At 38.4% G+C, this 20,278-nt stretch overlaps 1 protein-coding gene across 18 annotated transcripts in view; it reads left to right on the top strand.

Moving 5' to 3' along the window:
- Positions 1-20,278, top strand: part of NUMB (NUMB endocytic adaptor protein) — a 92,143-nt gene that overhangs the window by 49,326 nt on the left and 22,539 nt on the right. For 17 of the 18 annotated variants that reach the window (XM_064713814.1, XM_064713808.1, XM_064713813.1 and 14 more), the window contains 2 exons: positions 8,285-8,428; positions 20,204-20,278. In XM_064713814.1, the coding sequence (XP_064569884.1) occupies positions 8,303-8,428; positions 20,204-20,278 (201 nt within the window). In that variant the 5' untranslated portion in view covers positions 8,285-8,302. Of the gene's footprint in view, positions 1-6,411; positions 6,536-8,284; positions 8,429-20,203 lie in introns of those variants that run through there. The other variant, XM_064713800.1, reaches the window with a different exon arrangement.

Here is a 20,278-nt window from a genome sequence, read left to right as displayed (position 1 = left end):
CATAAAAGATATCTGCAAAAGATGTTCATGTTTGAAAACTATTGAGTTGTCTGATATTTAGCTGCCCTAAATGTAAATGATTCACTTGGAAATGACGTGGCTTGGTTAGTTAAAATTATTCACATGTGTGCAGATGAGCTGTAAAGCAGAATTACTTGAACTGCTTTCCACAAGGCACATAGCTGGTGTTTCTTTACTAAACTTGTGCTTATTTTCGGTTATTATAGATAATATAATTCAACTCACTTTCTCTCACATCAAGTGTTTAGGAGACCTGTTTTCTACCAGTGACTGACAGTCTGCAGGGTATTTTTAGAGTGAGCCTACAAAACAAGGGGATTACTGCCTTATATCTCTGCTCTTAAACCTCTTAGCATATTGTTTAGGACCATAGTCGGAGTTTGCAGTTGCTGTGGTGTCTGATGAATTGGGACATTTGCTTTATAATAGTTATTGATGGAGAAAATGAGGCTTGCTTTCTTTTATTTGCTGAATTTCACAGGTTTGTGAGAGGCAAATTATTTATCTTACACCTACTAGAAGGGGCATTGCATATCCTTAGGAATAACTTCTGCCTTGCAATGATCAAACTTGTATTTTTGTGACAGTTTAAGAGTCTGAATGTTTATTTTGGTGATACTTCTGTAACATAACATTGTGGAATACTGACTTCTGTGTTAATTGCTGCAGTCTGGAGGTATTTATGTTTGAAAAGTGTATTTTACAAAATCCTGAGCTTTAGGACATAGCCTCTGGTAGTTGAATGTTTTAGCCACATAATTGTTAACAGTGTGTTGGAGTACAGTTCATTATTTCATTTCCTGATATTTCATAAGCTGTTTGCAATTTTTGTTCAAGTCTGGCTTTTGCCAGTAAAATGTTGCTGTCATAACATTGTTTTTCCCCCTTCTTCCACCCTCATCTGTGGTGCAGATAGAATTGTCGAGTGCTCTGGAAAGAATTGTGGTGTGCTCACACGATACCTTAGCTCAGGTGTAAGACAGCAAGAGATCTGATGGATTTGAGGATGTCTTGTACTTCACATCATATGATAACAATGCATCACAATTTCAAAGAATGCTGTCAGAGACATTATTGTCACAGCTCTGATCTCTTTGGTCTTACATAAAGAGTTTAAGGTTGCCATTTCTGCTCTATTTTCAAAGTAAGATCTAAATAGTACTTTCACTGCTGAAAGGCAAGTTTTCTACAGTTTCAGTAGACTTTTAGTTACGTAGCCAATAATTTATCTTCAGCAAGGAAAATCCCCTAATTTGAACTCTAAATAATAATAATAATAACAACAACAAAATGTGTTTGCTGGCTGAACAAATGAATAAATGCTTAACTTTTATGCATATTTGAATAGGATGCTTACTTGTAGTATTGTATGATGAGATGTTAATTGGGTAATGAAAGGGTGCATGGGTTGGAAAGCCGTGTGGTGAATAATGTGGTTAGTCAGCCTGTATTGCGAAACAGGGCTGTTAACGTTTTAGTGAGCATGCTCATACGGTTACTTGCCTTCATTTGCTTCAGTGTGACAGTGCTGGATTTAATTAGATTTTATGGGGTCTAAACTTACAAAAAGGCTCAAAGTTCTGCATTCAGAATCTGACACATGGTGTGACCTTTTCTTCCTTAGAAGATAAGGGTACTCTGTGTGCTTGTGCTGGTGAATAATTGCAGAGAAGCTGTTGCAGGGCAATTGCAGCAAGTTTTGGCTAACCTTTACAGTAGGCTTGGAGAGATAGGACATTACATGTTTTTGTACTGTGTAAGTGGGAGAGGAGGGGAGAGCGTTTGCTTAGCAGCAATGCTTAATAAGGATTTTTCAGAGAAGTAAAGCTCCATCCTAGCAGCTTCATAATAGACAGGGACAGACTATTTACCTTGGCAGCTCTCAGCTTGCTTTCCTAGCTTGCCTCTTTTTTATAAATGAAATGTTCTTACATTGTCATCTTAAATTTAGGGACTCAATTTTTACATTAGAGAGCAGAAGAGATCTAAATGTTTTAAACTGCTTCTACTTGTGTTTGTACTGCAGGTAAGCCTGCCAAACCCAAACATCATCCTAAGAGAATGACTTGAAACAAGCATATTTCCTCAGTGATGTCCTCGTGTCCTGGTTATAGCCAAGATTTACAATAATGTTCAAGTGTCGGCAGTGAACTGTATTTTATTGGAAAAAGCAATATGAAATACTCTTCTGGAATATGGAAGTGGGCTGTTCACATTTCCTGGTGCATTTCATAGTACGATTGAGGTTTTCATAATGCTCAAAAGATAGCTATTAAACATTAGTCTGTGGACAAGTTGTGACCAAGTTGTACTTGCACAAGAACTCAGAGCCACTGAGCTTTCTAAGGATACAGATCTTCACAGCCATGTGGAGGAATGTCTCTGGAGTGTTTTCCTAGTAAGTAGGTTAGGTAAACACATTTTTTTTCAACAAGATTAAGATTATTTGCATTTCTTAGGTGTGAAATATCAGGTAACTTTGGCAGGAAGAATGCATCCTGATTCAGGAAGCTTTGATGTCAAAAAATGCGAGAAAAACATATTAGAAATGGATGAGTTTTCTGCTCTGGGTTTCAGACTCTTTGGCTTGGCCCTTCAGCAGTATTAGGTGTATTTCACTGGGGGAGAGCACATGAGGGAGCAGATGGTTGTGCAGCTGCTTAGCCCTCACCTGTGTGTGGCCAGCAGGCAGTACTGGTATGAATGAGACCTTTTTTTTTTCTTTTAAATTACTTAACCTGATAGTATCAAGTTAATTGAATTTGTTTTATATGGAGGCTTGTAAATTTTAGAATGATCCCTATAACACATTTTCCTTAAAACTGTATTTCCCTGCTGTCCGAAGTGCACGCCTCTAGGAATTTTGTCCCTGTGTCAGTACTGCACCTGGTGGTTCACGCTCCTGGGAGGACTTTGCACTTCAGATGAGGAGGATGGCACCCGGAGTGGGAGGGTGGGTGTGGGGCAGGGGGTTGTTCCCTCCTGCCCCCGGATACTCTGCATTTGTTGCAGGCTTCAGAGAGTACTTTGCCCTTGTGTGACCCATGACTTTCTTTTTTTTTCTAAATTAGTAAATAGGAAACGCTATTACGTTCTGAAAGAAAACTGATGGTAATCCCAAACCTGCCAAATGGTTTTTAAAAGCTGACTGAAGACTTAATACCCATTTTTATCCTTTTTCATTGCAAACAGAAAAGATAATAGATACTTGAATGCAGATTAAATAACCTTTGTGAAGGCTAGAGTTCATAAGAAAGATAAAAAATGTTTGTGCTGTTATTTTGTCCTGAGTTGAAACTCTAAGTGGTTGCTTAGTGTGAAGTATGTAGTACACTCTAGCTTACAATCTAACCAGTTGAATTTGTGCATGCAATTTGGGTCCCCAGGTATCCATATTGTCCTTCTGCCCTGCAGATTCTCTAGTTTGGATTACTCAGTAGCAACAACTGCTCTGCAAGAAGCAGCTCTCCACAGTGCAAATGAATTGCTTATCTAAAGGTATGGCTACGTGGGTAAACTCTTGCAAAGCTAAGCTCCAAATTTGCATCATCAGCAGCTTCCTCCTGATCTAACTCCAGTTAATTTGAAAGCTTACCCATCTCCCACTGAAGGGTAAATTGCTGGCTTGTGCTCACTGAAGGGTAAAAGTGAACACAATTGTACAGCAGAGCAGCTAACAAGACATGAATTAACATGCTGGTTTATCTTGCAGTAATTTGTTCTGCAGCCATACCCTGATGATGCACAAGGCAGTGAAGCTGAGTGCTTCAACATGCACTTTTATCCATGACAGTGTTGTTTCTGTCTCTGTTGTTTCTGACAGCTCTGCCCCGAGTTGTCAGTGGACTGATAGAGGTGTAAATGGTAGTTTTTCTGTTGGTCAGAAGAATAACAATGTTCCAGCTCTCCTTAAATTGCCTTTGGAGCTCTGTTTCCAAAATACATAAATTTGCATAAAAATAAATGGTAACATAAATTTAAAAACTCATTTGTTGTTTTGATACCTTTTCTAGGTAGGTGCTTTGAGAAATGGTCTAATGTCTAGCCTCATGTTGAAATCTCTTGAATTAGAAAAGTGGTAGAGATATTAATGTCGTGTAGGTGGTTTTGTTTTGCTTTGTTGGGGTTTCTTTTGCCTTTTTTTTACCTCCAGTGGGAATGACCATTTAGATACTCATCTGTCTGCAGTAAGATAACCTTGAAATCTATCAGGACCCAATGTGGCTATTTCCTTATTTCTCCATAAGGCTCAGGACTTTGAGCGTTTGTTTACAGTTTGTCTCTGATGTAATGTTATGTTTTGTGATTTAATTAGATTTTGAGTTCCCTATATTGACTTTTCCCTAAGTTTTCTGAGTTCCAGACAAAATTAGTAAAAATTTCAGCACCTAATTGGAGCTGTGCTTTTCTTCTGAATCCTCAAATATGCAGCCTGTGTGAATTGTTCTATTTAACACTATCCCATCAGGTGACAACTCTAGTTATGTTGTCTTGACATCCATGTTACCAGCAAATTAGGTATTTATAGGACATACTGTTTTGCAGCCTACTTGTAAGTCTGATATTTCAGAAAATGAAAGTGTGGCCATTAGAGAGAGCTTGCTGGTTGCCTGACAATAAATTAATTTTGCTGTTTGTCAGCATTTCTATCAGATAGAATAAGCTATTTTTAAACTGTTTGTTGCCAACATGACCTCAAAATCAGAACATGTAGGAAAATGGGTTTGGTTTTTGGTGAAAAGGAAATACTTTGGGCAAAGTGCCACTTCAGTTTCTCATACAAAATGTAGTTGAGGAACTCTTATTCTTATCCTCCCCTGGGGATTGAGATTCCTGGTCAGAATAAATGTCAGATAAGGCGCCAGTCTCTTGGGCACCAGTAACGCCCGGGAGGGAGAAGTCCAACAGAATGCTCTCATAAGCAAATGTTATGATAAGGCAATTAGACTGCGGTTTTCCACAAGTGGCACAGTGCTTGTGTGCCGTCCTCAGTCCTTGCTCTGCTATTTGCTCAAGTTTTTGAGATTCAGAGTTTCCTTGAGATCTTCAAAGCTGACACGAACCTTATTGCATCTAATTGTGTCTCCTTAAAAGTGTGTTGTCCCTTTTGGCAGAGTGGAGTGTCTGTGTCCATTTGTCCCTTGCTGGAGTGCAGGGTCTGGCAGCTGGGCTGTAAGCCGTGTGCTGACCAGATATCTGCACTTTACACAGAAGCAGCTGGAGCAGTGGTTTTGCTCTGGCACTGCCAGTCTGCAGCAGGGACAAGAGTGGGTGTCTGTCCCTATGAGCTGAGATGCCATGCAGAGATTTGCTGCAGTATGTTTCACCTGCCCAAGGTGGCTGAATGGCATCCCTTGAAATTCTGATTCCTTCAGACCGATGCACAGAGTCCTCCATCTGCAGTTTGTAAGACAAAATACATAATTAATATTGCTGTGATGCCTCTCTAAGCCTTGATGGAGAATAGAAGCTTTGCAGCTCCTCTTAATACTTTGAGAATTGCCTTTGCACATTCAGAGATTTTGAAATGGCTTATAGCTTGTAAAATAAACAATGTTTATAGAAGTGTGTTATGATTTAGCCCAAGATGGCAACTAAGCCCCATTCAGCTGCTTGCTCACTCTGCCCAGTGGGATGGGCAAGGGAGTCAGAAGAGCAAAAGTGAAAACTTCATGGGTTGAGATAAGGATAGATAAATGCCACACAGGCAAGCAAAGCTAGAAATTAATTTAATGCTTCCCATGGGCAGGCAGGTGTTTGGCCACTGCCAGGAGAGCAGGACTCTATCACACACAGCAGTTACTTGGGAGGACACTGTTACTCTGAATATTACCCTTTTCCTTTTGTCCTTCCTTCTGTCTTCCCTCCCCCCGGTTTTACTCGCTGGGTGTGATGCCATATGCTGTGGGACATGCCTGTGGTCAGCTGGGATCATTCTCCCAGCTGTGTCCCCCTCACAACTTTTTGTGCCCTGCAGCCAGCTCAATGGTAGGGTGGGGTGAGAAGCAGAAAAGACCTTGATTTAGTGTAAACACTCCTTAGCAACAACTAAACCGATGTGTTATCAACATTTTTCTCAGCCTAAATCCAAAACACAGCACTGTATCAGCTACGGGGAAGAAAATTAACTCTGTCCCAGCTGAAAGCAGAACAGAGTTGCTTCAGCTTACTGAGTGATAACAGTGATAAGAAATGCGCACGGTTTTTATTTTGCACATAGGTTCTAATCTCTGAATCCACTCAAATATTTTATGTTCCTAGATATGACAAGCATTTTGTAGCTATGAAGGAATGAAGTTAACAGTTCTTTATAACCAGATAATTGTGACTGAGAATCCTTCAGCAATTTCCCATCCCTGCGCTTATACTGCTTGCTAGACCTCCTGGCTGTTCGGGTACCTACTAGGGACAGTTGCCTATAGCCTTCAGCAGACATCCCAACCCTTCACTTAATTTGCATTTGGATTTGGGCTGCTTGGAGAGTCTCACCTTATTGCTTTCAAATGCTCATCAGGTAACTTTGAGCACAGTGTTTGCTGTAAAAGTGGTCTTTGGTGTGGCTGTTTTCTGGTGTAGAAATACTGCAGGAATTATCCCCTAAGCTGAAAGGACCCAGAATGCTGCAAGACCCAGGAGTGTTGGAATTCAGGTGCCGCTGAACTTGTGCATGTGACTGTTATGCTTATTTGCACTTAAACAATTAACATCACCTCACTTAAATCACCCAGTCCTAGTGATACAGTGATGTTTTCTTTATCCTTGGGTATGTCTTTGAGTTATTACTTATCTTACAATAGTTCTTTTAATAGATGATGGAAAGATGTAAGATTCTAGAGAAATCAGCCAGTATCATGCCATGAAGATACAGTGGGAATTGACTTCTTTAATTATCTGCTGCTTGAGGAAGAAAGTAACAATGGCTGAAGGAAGTTTTAGGGAGTCACTAAGAAAACACACACCTTTTTGTTATTTGGCATGGCTAAAGTGTGCCATGTTTTGTGAGATACAAAACAATTTAGTATGTGTAATTAGTGATGGGCAGTGATTTTCTATAGTGCTTTTAATTTCTGACTCTTGTTCAGCTTTGAAATAGTTGCATTTTGACTTTAAACTTCTTAAATGTCAGATACCACAAACAGGAATGTGTTGATTTTTCTCACCTATATAATACAGTTTTCAGTGGAAGATACTAGTTCTTTTCAAGGTTTAAAGTGGTGTTCCAACTGCTTTTAAGGCAGCTTTTGTTCAAAGGCCAGCCATTGACACCTGTAATTATCTCTATTCTGTAGTTTATTCAGTCTAATGGGAAATAAGTGTATGTAATCTAATTAGATTTTGCTGCCTTGCATTCTGCAACATCTTTTTTTTTTTTTCAATCAAAATGAGATGTCGTGATTGTGAGAGGGCTTCTTTTTCAGGAATGATGATCAGGTCTCAAGAAGCCTTTCAATATGTCTTCAGTATTCCCCACTTTGTATCCCATATGATTTTACTTCTTTACATAAATAATGGGTTTTTTTATTAGCATTAATTTTGCTGCTAGGTTTTTGACTTACTGTAGTTTGAATATAGTAAAGGTGAGCAAGTCTAAAGCATAGATTGGATTGTATAAAGAAATTGATACATGAAGGCACAGTGTATACAACGTTCTGAATTCTAGACTTCAGAAGTATATTTGCAGCACTGTCTTCCCCTTTTGAAGAAGTGCATTTCTAATTTAACCACAAGAATTCTACCAGACTAAGCAAGGGCTGGACTGTTCCCCTCAGTAAAAGCTTGAACCTATCTCTTGTACTTAATGAACACCACAAGCACCTTATTTTAGGAACAGTTTTTGAGCTATGAATCCTTGCCTTGCATGAGTGCCATGGAAGCTTTTGCTGTTGGTGTTCTGCTTGGTTGCTTTAGGTAGGTGTTTAAATTTGGGGAGTCAGGAATTCATGTTCATCACTCTTCAGAGCTTCTCTGTCAGCTATTTTATGTAACTGTGCGCTCCCACTAATACTTATTCCTGGATGTAATGCTTCAGTTGCTGTGGAAAGATGTTAAACAAGTAATGTGGATTTGTGTTTTCCATTTTGAAGTGAATACCCATCTTTCTCTGAATCTGTGTCCAAAATATTTTCCTCTCACAGGCCCTTTCATTCATCTTTGCAAAAGCTCAGGTTTTCCACAGTGTCATTTGTCATGATAGTGGTTGACCCAAAGAGGCTAAATGTGTGTTTGGTGCTTATTTGCAGTATTGTTTTTTTTCTTTTTCTAGGACGTGAAAATCTGAGAGATGAACAAACTACGGCAAAGCTTTAGGAGAAAGAAAGATGTCTATGTCCCAGAGGCCAGCAGGCCCCATCAGTGGCAGACTGACGAAGAAGGCGTTCGTACTGGCAAGTGTAGCTTTCCTGTTAAGGTGAGAGTTACTGCCCTTCTTCTGGATATCCATGAGGTGCTCTTGCCATGAATTGTTATTTGGGTTTTTTTGGCAAGCATAAACCAGAGACATGCTTCATTACACACTGACCTATTTTACAGTTGGCTCTCATTGCAAAGGATGTGGCTTTTTTCTTAAAACCAGATGGCTCATGTAACAAATGCCTTGGAAAACCAGTCCGAGATATCCTACATTATTATCTAGTTGAAATAAGTCATGTAGCTTGGTAGAGGAGTAATACAATATTTATCATCATTTTTCTGGAAAATCACAAATGATAGACCTATTGGATTGCATGAAAAGGTACTCAGTTCTCCCTGTTATAATTGTAGTTGTGATTACAGTTTGACTTGTAAGGCAAATGGTGGGCTGTGCTTAAAGCAATCCTTCCTCCCTATCAATAATTGAAAATATTTTTAAGTAACACCTGGGATTTCAACCAGTGCATGAGGTTAGAAGCACCTGCTAACTCTGAGAATGCTATGATCTTGTGTGTGTATATTACTGACTGTTAATGCTTACGAAACTGAAATTACCTTTTAAAATTCTGATAACTCATTCCAGATTATCAGAGTATTATAAATAGATATTTTCTTTTTTGTGTCCAATTCTCCTTCCTCTTTATTTAAGAGACAATAATTTAATACTTTAGAATAGTATTTACTATTAATAAATACCAGAATAAAAATAAATACAAAATTTAGGGTGGCTTGTTGCACATGCTCCCCTTTCTTCCTCAGGTACACTAATAGTAGATCTGCAATATGTTGGAATCAGATGATGCTTGAGGAAAGCTAATGGGTTAAATATCAGTGTACAAGGAGCACAGTCTATGGTTCTGACACCTATGGGCCTTCCATTAGGTTTTTCTCTGTATTATGTTAAAAGTAATTCTGTCTGATAGTTAAACATGTGATGTTGCTAGGTGGAATTCTTTAAACTGACTGTTGCATGTTTTTGTGAAGTTGTGGATTGGTAAGTGAGGTAACTTTCACACGAGGTTAATGCCCTGCTTTACCCTACCAGAGTTGCTTTTGTCCTTTTACATCTACTCAAGTGTATACAACATTTCTAGTTCATGGCTGCTGGCGTATTTTTGTCTTGAGTTATTTTTCTGCTAAGAGGAAGGAACTGTAATTCAGTCCTGAACAGAGATGGTGTTTTGCCAAAGCTTTGAAAGTAATTGCTCTGGGAAAGCTCAAACTTAGATTAAGGTTTAACACTGTCTAGGAGAGACCAGAGCTGTTAAGTTTGAGGATGGTGATTTTTTCATAACTTAGGCATTACACAGGTTGAAAAGCAGAGTGCTCAATTTATAGGCATTTAGTTTTATTCAAACTTTTCAATCCTTTACTGAACACAAAGGATGTGAACCACTCGACACTGTTAAAAGACTGACTTTTTTTAAACTCTCAGTCAGGACTTGCACTTCTAATGACAAGTGCTTCCTGTATTTAAATGAACCATTCATCTATTCTGGGCACATGTACCCAAAGTCAAAAAAGGTTTTGGCCTATTCTGTGCTGAAAAGGCGTAGAAATGGATGAATCTTTGCATCCTTGTCATCAAAGTGGGACTTAGGTGGACTCCTTAGTCTGCTTTTGATTGGAAATCACTGAATTAATTTAATTTGTTCTTTGGGGAAAATGCTTTTAAGGTAAATGTAAGGGACATTCCTTGATTTGGTCAGAATGGTAGAGTATTAATATCTAAAGAACTTGCAATTAGGTGAAAACTTAAATTCAGAACAATTTAATATTACGAGGTGCCTTGAAATGGACAAAGTGGAAATTTTTATAAGGCTTGAGATGCAGAGTGGGTGTTAACTGGTGTTGAATAGATAGAGACAGGAAGTATGCCATTGTGAGGGAACAAGATAAACCAGATGCAGAGTCATCGCTCTAGTGGGTGGTACTGTATTTTGCTCACAGAAAGAATAGAACTTTGTGCTATTGAAGGAGAGTATCCTGTTACGCCTGTCTTGGGTATTTTTTTGGGAATTCATACATTCCAGGAAAAGTATGCAGTCTCCTATGTCCTTAAATATCTGATGGGGTGACTTTTCTTCCTGATGCTCCTCAGTGGAGCAGGACAAAGCGAGATATTTTGGGAAGAATGGTTAATGAATAGGAATGCATTCAAATAGGAAAGATGATGAATGTACCTGAGTTTTCTTTAAGTTTTGCAGTGGGAATTCCAAATTGGTCTGTTGTCTGTAGTGTAACTGCTGAACCACACCTGAATATGTTGGCAGAGCTGGGGAGGGGTGCACAGGATTAGCCTGTTCTTACTTCTTATGATCTGCTTTGTCTGCTGTCTAAAAATCACCTGAAATTCTTTGGAGTTCAAAGCATAACTGAGTAGCAAGACCAGAATCTGGTCTTGTTTTCAGGGATGATGAAGACTTCATCTGTACTCAGTGAAGACCTGAGAATTCTTAATAAATGTTGCTGCAGGCTGTCTGTAGGATTTTCTGTTTGAAAGTAAAATTTATGAGAGTAGTGTGGTAGCAGTCAAGCTGTGAGCTTTGTTACCTCTGATGCCTGCTATTTGATAGAGGTAAGATGCTAATATACTTTTTTTTTTGAGATAGACAGGAGACTAGTGCAAACACGTAAGGGAACATTTGTTCTTGGTTTCTCTTGTAAAAAAAAGATCTCTTAAATTGGCTTGGTTTTTAACTTCTTGCCTTTGGGCATTTATATTTTGCCCAGAGCTTGGGTCTTTGTAGAGTGCTAACTCAGATTTATCCTTTTTAGACATTACAGAGCATTTGGAAGCGCTTTGAAAGTCATGTTGCAAATAGGATTTCATCCTGCCTTCAGGCTTCACTCTGTTAGTGTTGGACAGGGGCTCCAGTAGCTGCTTATTTCTTGCGCTTGGAGGATGCTGTACTGCAAACAGATTTAATGTTACTGAAAGGTTTTCTATGTTGGCGTGTTTCTTGAAGCTCTTCCTGCACCATGTCCACAGATGATTGTTAAAGTCATTAAGTGTTCTGTTGGATTTTGAGCAAATCTGATACATCTATGGATCATCTTCCCTTTTGAGAGAGAAGATGCTCTGTGGAAAGTACAGGCAAAATTCCTGTTACATTCCTTTATGTCGCTTTAAAATTCAGGGGAGTAGATTTGATCCACAGTTGCTTCTCCCCTGTGCTGTGCTCATAAAGTTGGAGGTGGTGATAATCATGAATGAATACTGTTCCTTTTAGTCAGCAGCATTCCTTTTTGTTAATAGTCTGTGTTTTTCTGCTTGTTGGTGGGGCTGTGTTACAGGTAGCCAGGTATTGATCATATTTTCTCAGTGTGTGTAGATGTAATTACAGATAGTTCTTCTCTGTGTTGGAAATCTAACCACACCTGAGGTGGTAACCTGACGCTCAGAGATAGGGCTGTGCAATGGCTGCTGGCTTTCCTGTAGTGTTCTGTGTAAACTGCTTTGAATCCGCTGAAGTTAGATAGAAAGCAGGGCCAAGGAGAGACAGGTCCTGTCTGTCTGCAGAGGTATGGAAAGGATGTTAAACTTGTATTTAGGAAAGTGACTTGCAGACTTTTGGTATTCCATTGGGAACTTGAATGGTGTTGCTCTCCTAACTTTGGTGTTGTGGAGACATAATACCTTGCAGCTTTTATAGGTGTTCAACAAGACTTGCCCCATTGTTAAATGTGGCACTGGTACATCTGTTGCAGTCTGTGCATAAGTCTGTTTTCAGGGACAAAATCTTTTCCACTGTCCTAAGAAACTGAAAGGTAAATACTGTGTTTCAATAGTGGATCCTTCATCTGAGAGAAAAACGGTACTAGATACATGTAGTACATAGGGTTGTTAGATGAAGAGGTTGTATTTAAAAGTATTTAGAAGTTGAATGTTCTAACAGACATTACAGCTGTGCTTATCAGCACTATAATTTATTTATACACAATTTTATACATTAGAAGTGTAACAAATGAAGTTCATTGACATACACATTTTCAAACTTGCTTTCTTGCTCCAGACACTACCTCACTGAAAACATGCAGCTGTTCTGTGGTATAATGACTAAAGTATTTGACACTAGGGCTTCTTTTGTGTGAAAAGCCTTTTCGAGTGTCCCTCTGGGTAAGTGGTTTTCATTCATACAAATGCTCTTTGGAGTAACTGGTCTGTGAAATTTATATCAGAAAATTAGGTCATTTCCTTTTACCTAAGAGAACTAAACAAACAAAACATTTGCAAATTCTTGGTGGTTCTGACCAAAAGGATGTGTAAAACAGAATATTAACAGCTGGCTACTACCTGGTGTTCTAGAAGATGTAGCAGTTCTGTGTATCTTAGATTATTTAATTAGTTTTGTTCTGTCGTTTCTATGTTCTTGGTGGTCAGTCTCTTTTGACCTTAAGGCATCTAAGGCTGCTGTTTATATCACCTGCAGGTTTACTTGTGTTTTTTAATTCAACCTAGAAGGCTAAAGATGTCGATGAAAAAGCTGGTGTGGAAAAGTAACAAACCACATTTCTATCTCTGACATCCAGGGTTTGCTGCTGAGTACCTGTTATCATTGGAGTTAGCCTTTGCACTGAATTTGATTTCTGTGTTAGTGTTGACAAATAACAATTGTATGGATACAGTTGTACTTTCGTATATAAAAGAATTGACTTTCCAGAACAAGTACTCTTGAACTGTTTCCTGTCTAACCCTTGCTTTTATGGGAGATGTTTGGAAGACGCTGCATTGTTTTGTGTTGAAGAAGAGGCAGAAGGATAGGGAACAGCTGGCACAAGCCCTGTGGAGTATCCTCACTGGGCCCTGTGAATGTCCTTCTCACCCCTGGGGTCCCTGTGTTTAGGTTGTTGAGCCGTACGTGGCACTGCTGAAACCACCGTCAGTAGGAGCTAGGCCATTTCAGTCACTTGGCTTTGTGTTCTCACAGCCCTCGTGGCTGCCCAGGTGTCCTGTTTGGTTTTGGAATTTGCATATTGAACTTTATTGCTTCATGTCAAATTTATAAATCTCATATTAAAAATAACTTCTTATATTTAATAAGTTTATAAAGACAGCTTGCATTCTGTTTCTTCAGGTCAGAAAGACTGGTACCAGCACAGGTGACTGTGGCTTTTGTTTTATGTCTTAAATGCACTTCCAGTTTGAAATAATAGCTGTGAAAGAATTTACCAGCGTGATGCTGAAGTGCCTTTAAGTTAAGCATGTGAAAGCCTGAGGTACTTGAATAGTCTTTGGAAACTATGTTAAGTATTTTTAAGAAGTCAGTGTGACAAAGCTGCTGATTTCTGAAATGTTGTGCAGCCTTACACATTAAACACTAGAAACCTCTATCTATGAAGGCATGACCTGATGTTAGCAGTGAGCAGTAATCACTCCTATTGAATGCTACCCCTCAGCAAGCAATGGTGCACTTAAAAAATCCTGCAGCATTTAACATCACAGGAAAAAGGCTGGAAGTCAGCTAATTATAAAAGATGGTGATTATAGTGGAAGGTGTGACGCTTACTCCCAATATTTTCCTATGCATTTCTATCATGGCTAAAAGGAATGTAAGGGGATCCCTAATTTTTACACTTTTTACCCTAGTGTCCAACCCTTAGTTTTGTTTGAATGGCCTTGCAAACAAAAAGTTCTAAATGAAGCCTCTTGCTGAGTTTTAAAAACCTCCTGTCTTTGGCAAAGATGAAATTCTTAAATAGTTTTATAAACTTCAGTTTGTTTTAAAGATAGGACAATTAAAATTGTTTGGATTGCCTTGCAGAAATATTTATTTTAAATGTTATTTAGGTGTTGGAAGTCAAAAAGTTCTCATGGAGTTATACTTTTTTATTCTGTTTTTTAAAATTAGGAGATCCCCAGTGTTGTACATGGAAACTGAATTTTTTGCAGGAGTTGAAGAAAAGATACGGTGGACACCTGTGCAGTGTGTGTATAACACTTCATGCTATCAACAGTTGATTTTCCTTTATATTTTCTTTTTTTTTAATAAAAGTTTTAAATGGTTGTCTGTTCCTGGAAAAATAGGAATTGCACATCAGAGCATAGAGTTGAAAACCAAAGTCTGACAGTACATATGTGAAGCTGTGAGGGACTAGGAGAAATAGTGTGTTTAGCTGCACCAAGGGAAATTTAGGATATGCATTTGCAATAACAACTCAGCAAAATAATATCCCTTTCTAAAGTGAGACATGCAAACTACAGAGTAGAAGGTCCAGCCTTGTGATCTCCAGTTACAGAAATGTCATAATACTTCAAGGCTGACTTCTCTGATGTAGATGTGGAAGTAGATCCTGCCCTGAAGCAAGTGCTGTCCTACATAACCTTCTGAGTTCCCTCTCTGCCTCATTTTAGGGATTTATAAGAAAATGAAGAATATAGCATTTGTATATCCTGCATGGAGCTTCTTTATTGCATCTTCAATATTCCTGACTCACAGTGTTTTTTCTGTTGGCAATGATAAACATCATGTGAGAACCAGTACGTGAAATGCTCAGTGTGGCTCTTAGGTGGGTGTGATGTAAAAAATAGAGAGAACTACTGGTATAGGTACTGCTTTAGATTCTTTTGATCCTCAGTATTCAGAGACATTTAGCAGTCATAGCTGCTACAGTTCCCTGTTTTGGGGAGTTTAACAGGTTGGTGAGACATTTTGATTTCTGGCGATGTGTGTAGCATCCTAACTAACCTATTGCTTTGACTAAGCAAAATTAAACTTTGTTGATGCTTAATCATAGAGTTTCTGTTTGTGCTTCTACAGCTTTGTCCGAGCAAACATTTTTTTCAAACCAATAAATTTAGAAAGCAGGAGCATGGGTGTGAGAGGAGAGAAATAAAATATTGAACATTGGAATGTAAATCTTAGAAGTCAGAGGAAAAGTAGCTCAGCTTTAAGACGTATCCAGGATTTCTGGATTTAAGCTTATGTCTGCTTGCAAGACAGCATTTCATTCTGCAACTTTGGTGCTCAGGCTTTAGTTCTTGAGCAATGCCAATTCTAGAAGCATATCTGCACATGCAGATGTCAAGTAGTCAGTCTTACTGTTGCAAATAGTACACCAGAACTTTCACAGAGGAAGAAAGAGGAATGTCGTTGCCTCTAGGAAAAATACCAAGAAATGCTGGTGTGCTTCTCTTCATGGTAGCTCGTTTCCTAGCACAGGACACCTTGGCCAAGACTTCAAGTAAGCTCATTTCCTGTGTCCATCTAGTTTCAAATGTAATCCAAAGAACCTAATCTGTTACTGCAAATAAAACAGTGCATGTGAACATCTGCTGATACAGAGGGAACTTCAATTATTTGTGTAGCTGAGTCTGTTTCAAATAGAAACTGTAAAAGCATATTACCAGACTTGAACAAACAGAATTGGCTTGAGTTGTCCAGGTTGAAGGAGCTCTGGTGAAGGATCTTTTTGCCAGCTGTTAGTGTTGAACTTTGAAATTTTGAGAACTGAGTCAGCCAGTATTCGAGAGAAATGAAAACAAAGAAGATCAGGGCAGTATTGCTTGTACTAGGACACAGATGGTGTTTTATTTCTGACCTGGTGTATCAGCCCTTGATGTTTTAGTAGGAGCAATTTCAATAGCATGTATTGTGAGAAGACAGTAGGAAAACTTCACCAGAAACACTTGATATGGTAACTTGAGTGGTTGGTTTTTAGATGAAGTTGGAAAAAGTTTAAAATGTTGAAAAAGAATACATTTTCTCAAGCAGTTTTCAAATTCTAAGCATACTTTGCTGTGTGCCAGTTTAAGTTGTTTCTGTGTCAATTGCTTTATGTTTGGTTTGAGATTGGTACCAAACAGCATCTGCAGTGAAAGAGAACATGAAAATCAATGATGAAGAGGGAAATTTTTTTTGTTTCTGTTTATCTGCTGTACCATAATCTCATCTTCTTATTGCTAAAAATGTTAATATAAGCAGTGCTTCTATTTAATAATGTTTGCATTAAGGACTTTTCCTCAACAGCCTCTGAAAGTATTTTATTTGGATTAGAGCTTTTATGTTATGTTACTCTGTATGTGGGCTCTGCCCACATGGATTTTAGCTTTCTGTAAAAGCACTGGTGGGTAATTTCTGGTATAACGATTAAATCTCTTACAGAACAACTTATGTCCAAGAACTGCTGATGTCATGACTATCATTCACTGGTTGCTATGGAAATTAAGTAGGAGTACATTCAATATTAATACTGCATTCCTGCTATGTGCATTTTCCTGATGGAAAAGTACTCACTTTCTCCAGGAATGCTACAATCCCTGTCACAAGAAATGCTCTTTGCAGATATGTCAGAGGTACTCCTTTCCTTACTGTTTTCAAAGTCATCATCCACCACAGAATGGCTTGGGCAGTGCTGTGGGTTTCTGTGTACCAGCACTTACGTGTCCCAGTCCTTGAGTGTGTTTGTGATAATGTGCTGGCATGGATTTGCATGAGATTTTACTTATATAGGACAGTTGCTGCCCAGGCACTTCAACAGTTTCGTCTCCTTTAGTTTGAAAGGGAAGTTCCTTTCAAAGATCCTGAAAGGTTGTGTACAGAAGTGTGGGATTTGTGTATCTGCTTTAAAGTGGTTTCCATGTAATCCTTTTCTAGTGATGTAACAACAGAGTTTAACAATAGTTTCTTTTTCTGATAGTCCTGAATTCTGGTATTTAACTTTCATTTCTGGCTCTAACTAGTAGCTGCATTTCCTTTATTAAATTTTGAAATGTCACTCATAAAATGCTGCTGCATTAGTAAGTTGAGCTAATAATTTAAATTTAAGGCTAAGTTGAGATAGATTTACAATTTAGCACTTCTGTTTAAAATAGAAACTTTAGAAGAGGTTTCAGTTTTGACAATCTCTTGCCAGTCTTCTTGAGGAAATATTTTTGTCTTCAATTACAGTCCATTAAAAACCAGATAAATATTGCAGCACTGGTAAAATACAGCAGCTGTGTATATCTACTCTTAGACTGATGAAAGAAGCTTGAAGACTTGGAAGGGGACCTGCTGCTTAAGGGGCATTTGGCTATGAAGAGGACCACAGTGTTCTGGTTATAGAATTAAAATTTATTTTTACAGGAAAGAAAAGTATATTGGCACGTGTAAGCAATTAACACACCACCACTCCATCCCAGAAAAGTTAGAAACCAAAGCAAGAAGAATTTTGAAATTGCTGTAAGATGTTCAGCACCAGTGCTAATGATGAGCTTTTGGCTTCTGCAGAACTGGCTTCTGCAACGGCAAGAACAAGTTTTTTTTCTCTTTGTATGAAGAGCTAGAAGTGTAACATGTAAATGCAAACAAAGTACCTTTTGTCCTTTATATCATAAAGAAGTATTGTGTGAGAGTGCAATTTATTTTAAAATTCAGAATTGATTGATTCTCAATGAGGTCTGTGGATTATACCCCTTTGGTGTGGATAGATGCACTTGATATGTGTAATAATGTCTCCATTCACAGGAGTGGAAGCAGTATTGAAAACTGCAGCTAAACTTGCTGTCTCCAGCAGCAGTGGCATGACTGATTGCTGGAAGCTGGAACATGGGACTTGAATAGAGGTTTGGCAACACAGGGGAGAATGGTTGTCTGTTTTGCAGTGTGACATGAGGCAATATTTACCCTGTTCCATTTCTCCCTTTTCCAAGCAAAAGGCAGGTTGCCAAGTACAGGGGCTGAATGGTTTGGATCTTCAGTTGGAAACTGGCTCAGTGGCTACACTGAAGTAAATGAGATGCACAGATAGGTCAGGAAAAATCTGAAAGTTGCCCTCTCTATGGATGATACAAATGGTCATGCAAACTAGATGGTTTGTTGCTTACACATATTTTTTTTCTGTCCAGGACAGACCTCAGGCTTGCTCCTGTCTATATCACTCTCTTCTTAAAAAGAAGTTGCTAAACTCAAAACTTTCTTACGACAAATGTATAACAGAATTTCTGCATCTGGAACTTCTCCCAGAGAAGTCATGGCACAACCGAGTAGCTGATGATGTACATATGTGCTTCCAGACACACAGTAATTGCATCTTTAGTTGTTGCTGTTTGTGTATTTTTAGGATTGAAATGTTCTGCTTCGTGCTCTGGAGAAATGAAGATCTTGCGCAAGTGTTCAGCAAGCTCAACTGAGGGAGTACAGTTGCTGTTTTGGCAGCTCCAGCATTCAATTATAAGGCTTCAGCCTCACAGAGCTCATTTTGAAAAAGCTCTAAAGAGTCAGATCTTTTATTTACCTTCTAATTTCACTGCAATTTATTTTTCAAGCTGTTCTCCAGCTGTGAGGGCTGATTTAAATGAAATTCTTCCCAAATTGTTCAATCCACATTTAACTCTGTTTAAAAAAATGCCACATAGTGAGATTTAATGCTAAAGCTCTCTGTCACTTAAGATATTGTAAATCTTTCAGCAGTTTAATGATATATAGAGCTTCCTCTTGTGGAGCGTCTTGCCTTGCATGAAAAAACCTCAACTTTCCAGTTTCTATTAAGTCTTTGAAACAATCGTGATTTTTTCCATATAGTTGAATCTCTGAATCTGAGGGTGCTTCAGTATGGTACTGTGAGTGAAATGGTTTTTTGTCCAAGTCTAGTATCCTAATGAATGAAAGAAAATCTAGGAGATTTCAAATAACTCATGACAGAATAGTCTGCTATAAAGTGCAACTTCTTAAAAAGTTATTAAACTTGTGTTTACTACTGCATTAAGTGACACAAGCATTGATTCTTGTATCATATTTTAAAACCACTTATCCACTCTCTAGCTAGCCTAGAATCTAAACGCTGAATTGCATACAACTCTTACAATGGCAAGTAAATTAGGGCAAGTTTCTTTCACCTATAGCTCTCACTGCAAAACTTCAGAAAGGTTTTCATAGTTTCTCTGATTTTATTCAAGAGTTAAGTACTTTGAAAAAGGATATGAATTTTTCTGAGAGAACACTTCCTTTCACTATAAAAAAACCCCCCTATGATTGGATAAAACAGGGAATTTGGAAAAATTAAAGCTAAATGTTTGAGTGTCAAATTATCCATGGTACCCTGAACACTACATTTTTGACATACATTTCTTGCAACTGGTTTCTCTATAGGCTAATATTATTCTAGGTTATAAATTCAAAGGCTTTGAAGCTTGATGTTTCTATTCACTGTTGTGTTGCTAGGGTGTTTAAGTAGAGCTTGGTAAGATGAATCTGTGGAAAAGAGATTTTTGTAAGAGCAATGAATGTCTCAGTGGCCACATAACAACCTGTTGTTGAAATGAAGAGAAACAGTTTTGGTTTACAGTTTTGAAAAAGGGGTGGGCAAATTTCTCTTATTTGGATATTACCGTGCAAAAATATTTGGTCATCGTACTGTGTAGTGTAACTTGGTTTTCAATAATAAATATATTTATAATTATTAAAAAATTAATTATTCAGCATTGTCTCGATATTGATGTAATGTTTTCGTGCTATGCTAGTAAAAAAAATGACTAAAGCTGATGATGAATAAGCAGGAAAGCACAGTTTTCAATACTTTCCAATTACGTATTTTCCCCTGAGTAAGGAAAGTCTGTCTTTTCCTCCAAATTTCTAGTTGTATTGTGTTTTTCTGCTGATGCTGGTGCCTCCGTAGGTATACACAGTCAAATCCCCAAATGCAGGTTTAAAAGGAGGCTGGCAAAGTGCTGGTCTATTGCAATGTCTGTTGCATCAGCTGTACTGAGATGAATTCAGATCTTGGATTCATCAAACCCCCAGGAGTTTAAGGAGCTGCTGTTAACCTTTTCTCCCCATACTCTTTCCTGCAGTACTTGGGCCACGTGGAAGTGGATGAATCCAGAGGAATGCATATCTGTGAAGATGCTGTGAAGAGGCTGAAATCT

The sequence above is a fragment of the Zonotrichia leucophrys genome, chromosome 5 (assembly GCF_028769735.1).
Source record: "Zonotrichia leucophrys gambelii isolate GWCS_2022_RI chromosome 5, RI_Zleu_2.0, whole genome shotgun sequence".
In the NCBI taxonomy this organism is placed as follows: Eukaryota; Metazoa; Chordata; class Aves; order Passeriformes; family Passerellidae; genus Zonotrichia; species Zonotrichia leucophrys.
Note: the sequence above shows the minus strand (reverse complement) of the source record. Positions and strands in the feature narration are given on the sequence as shown.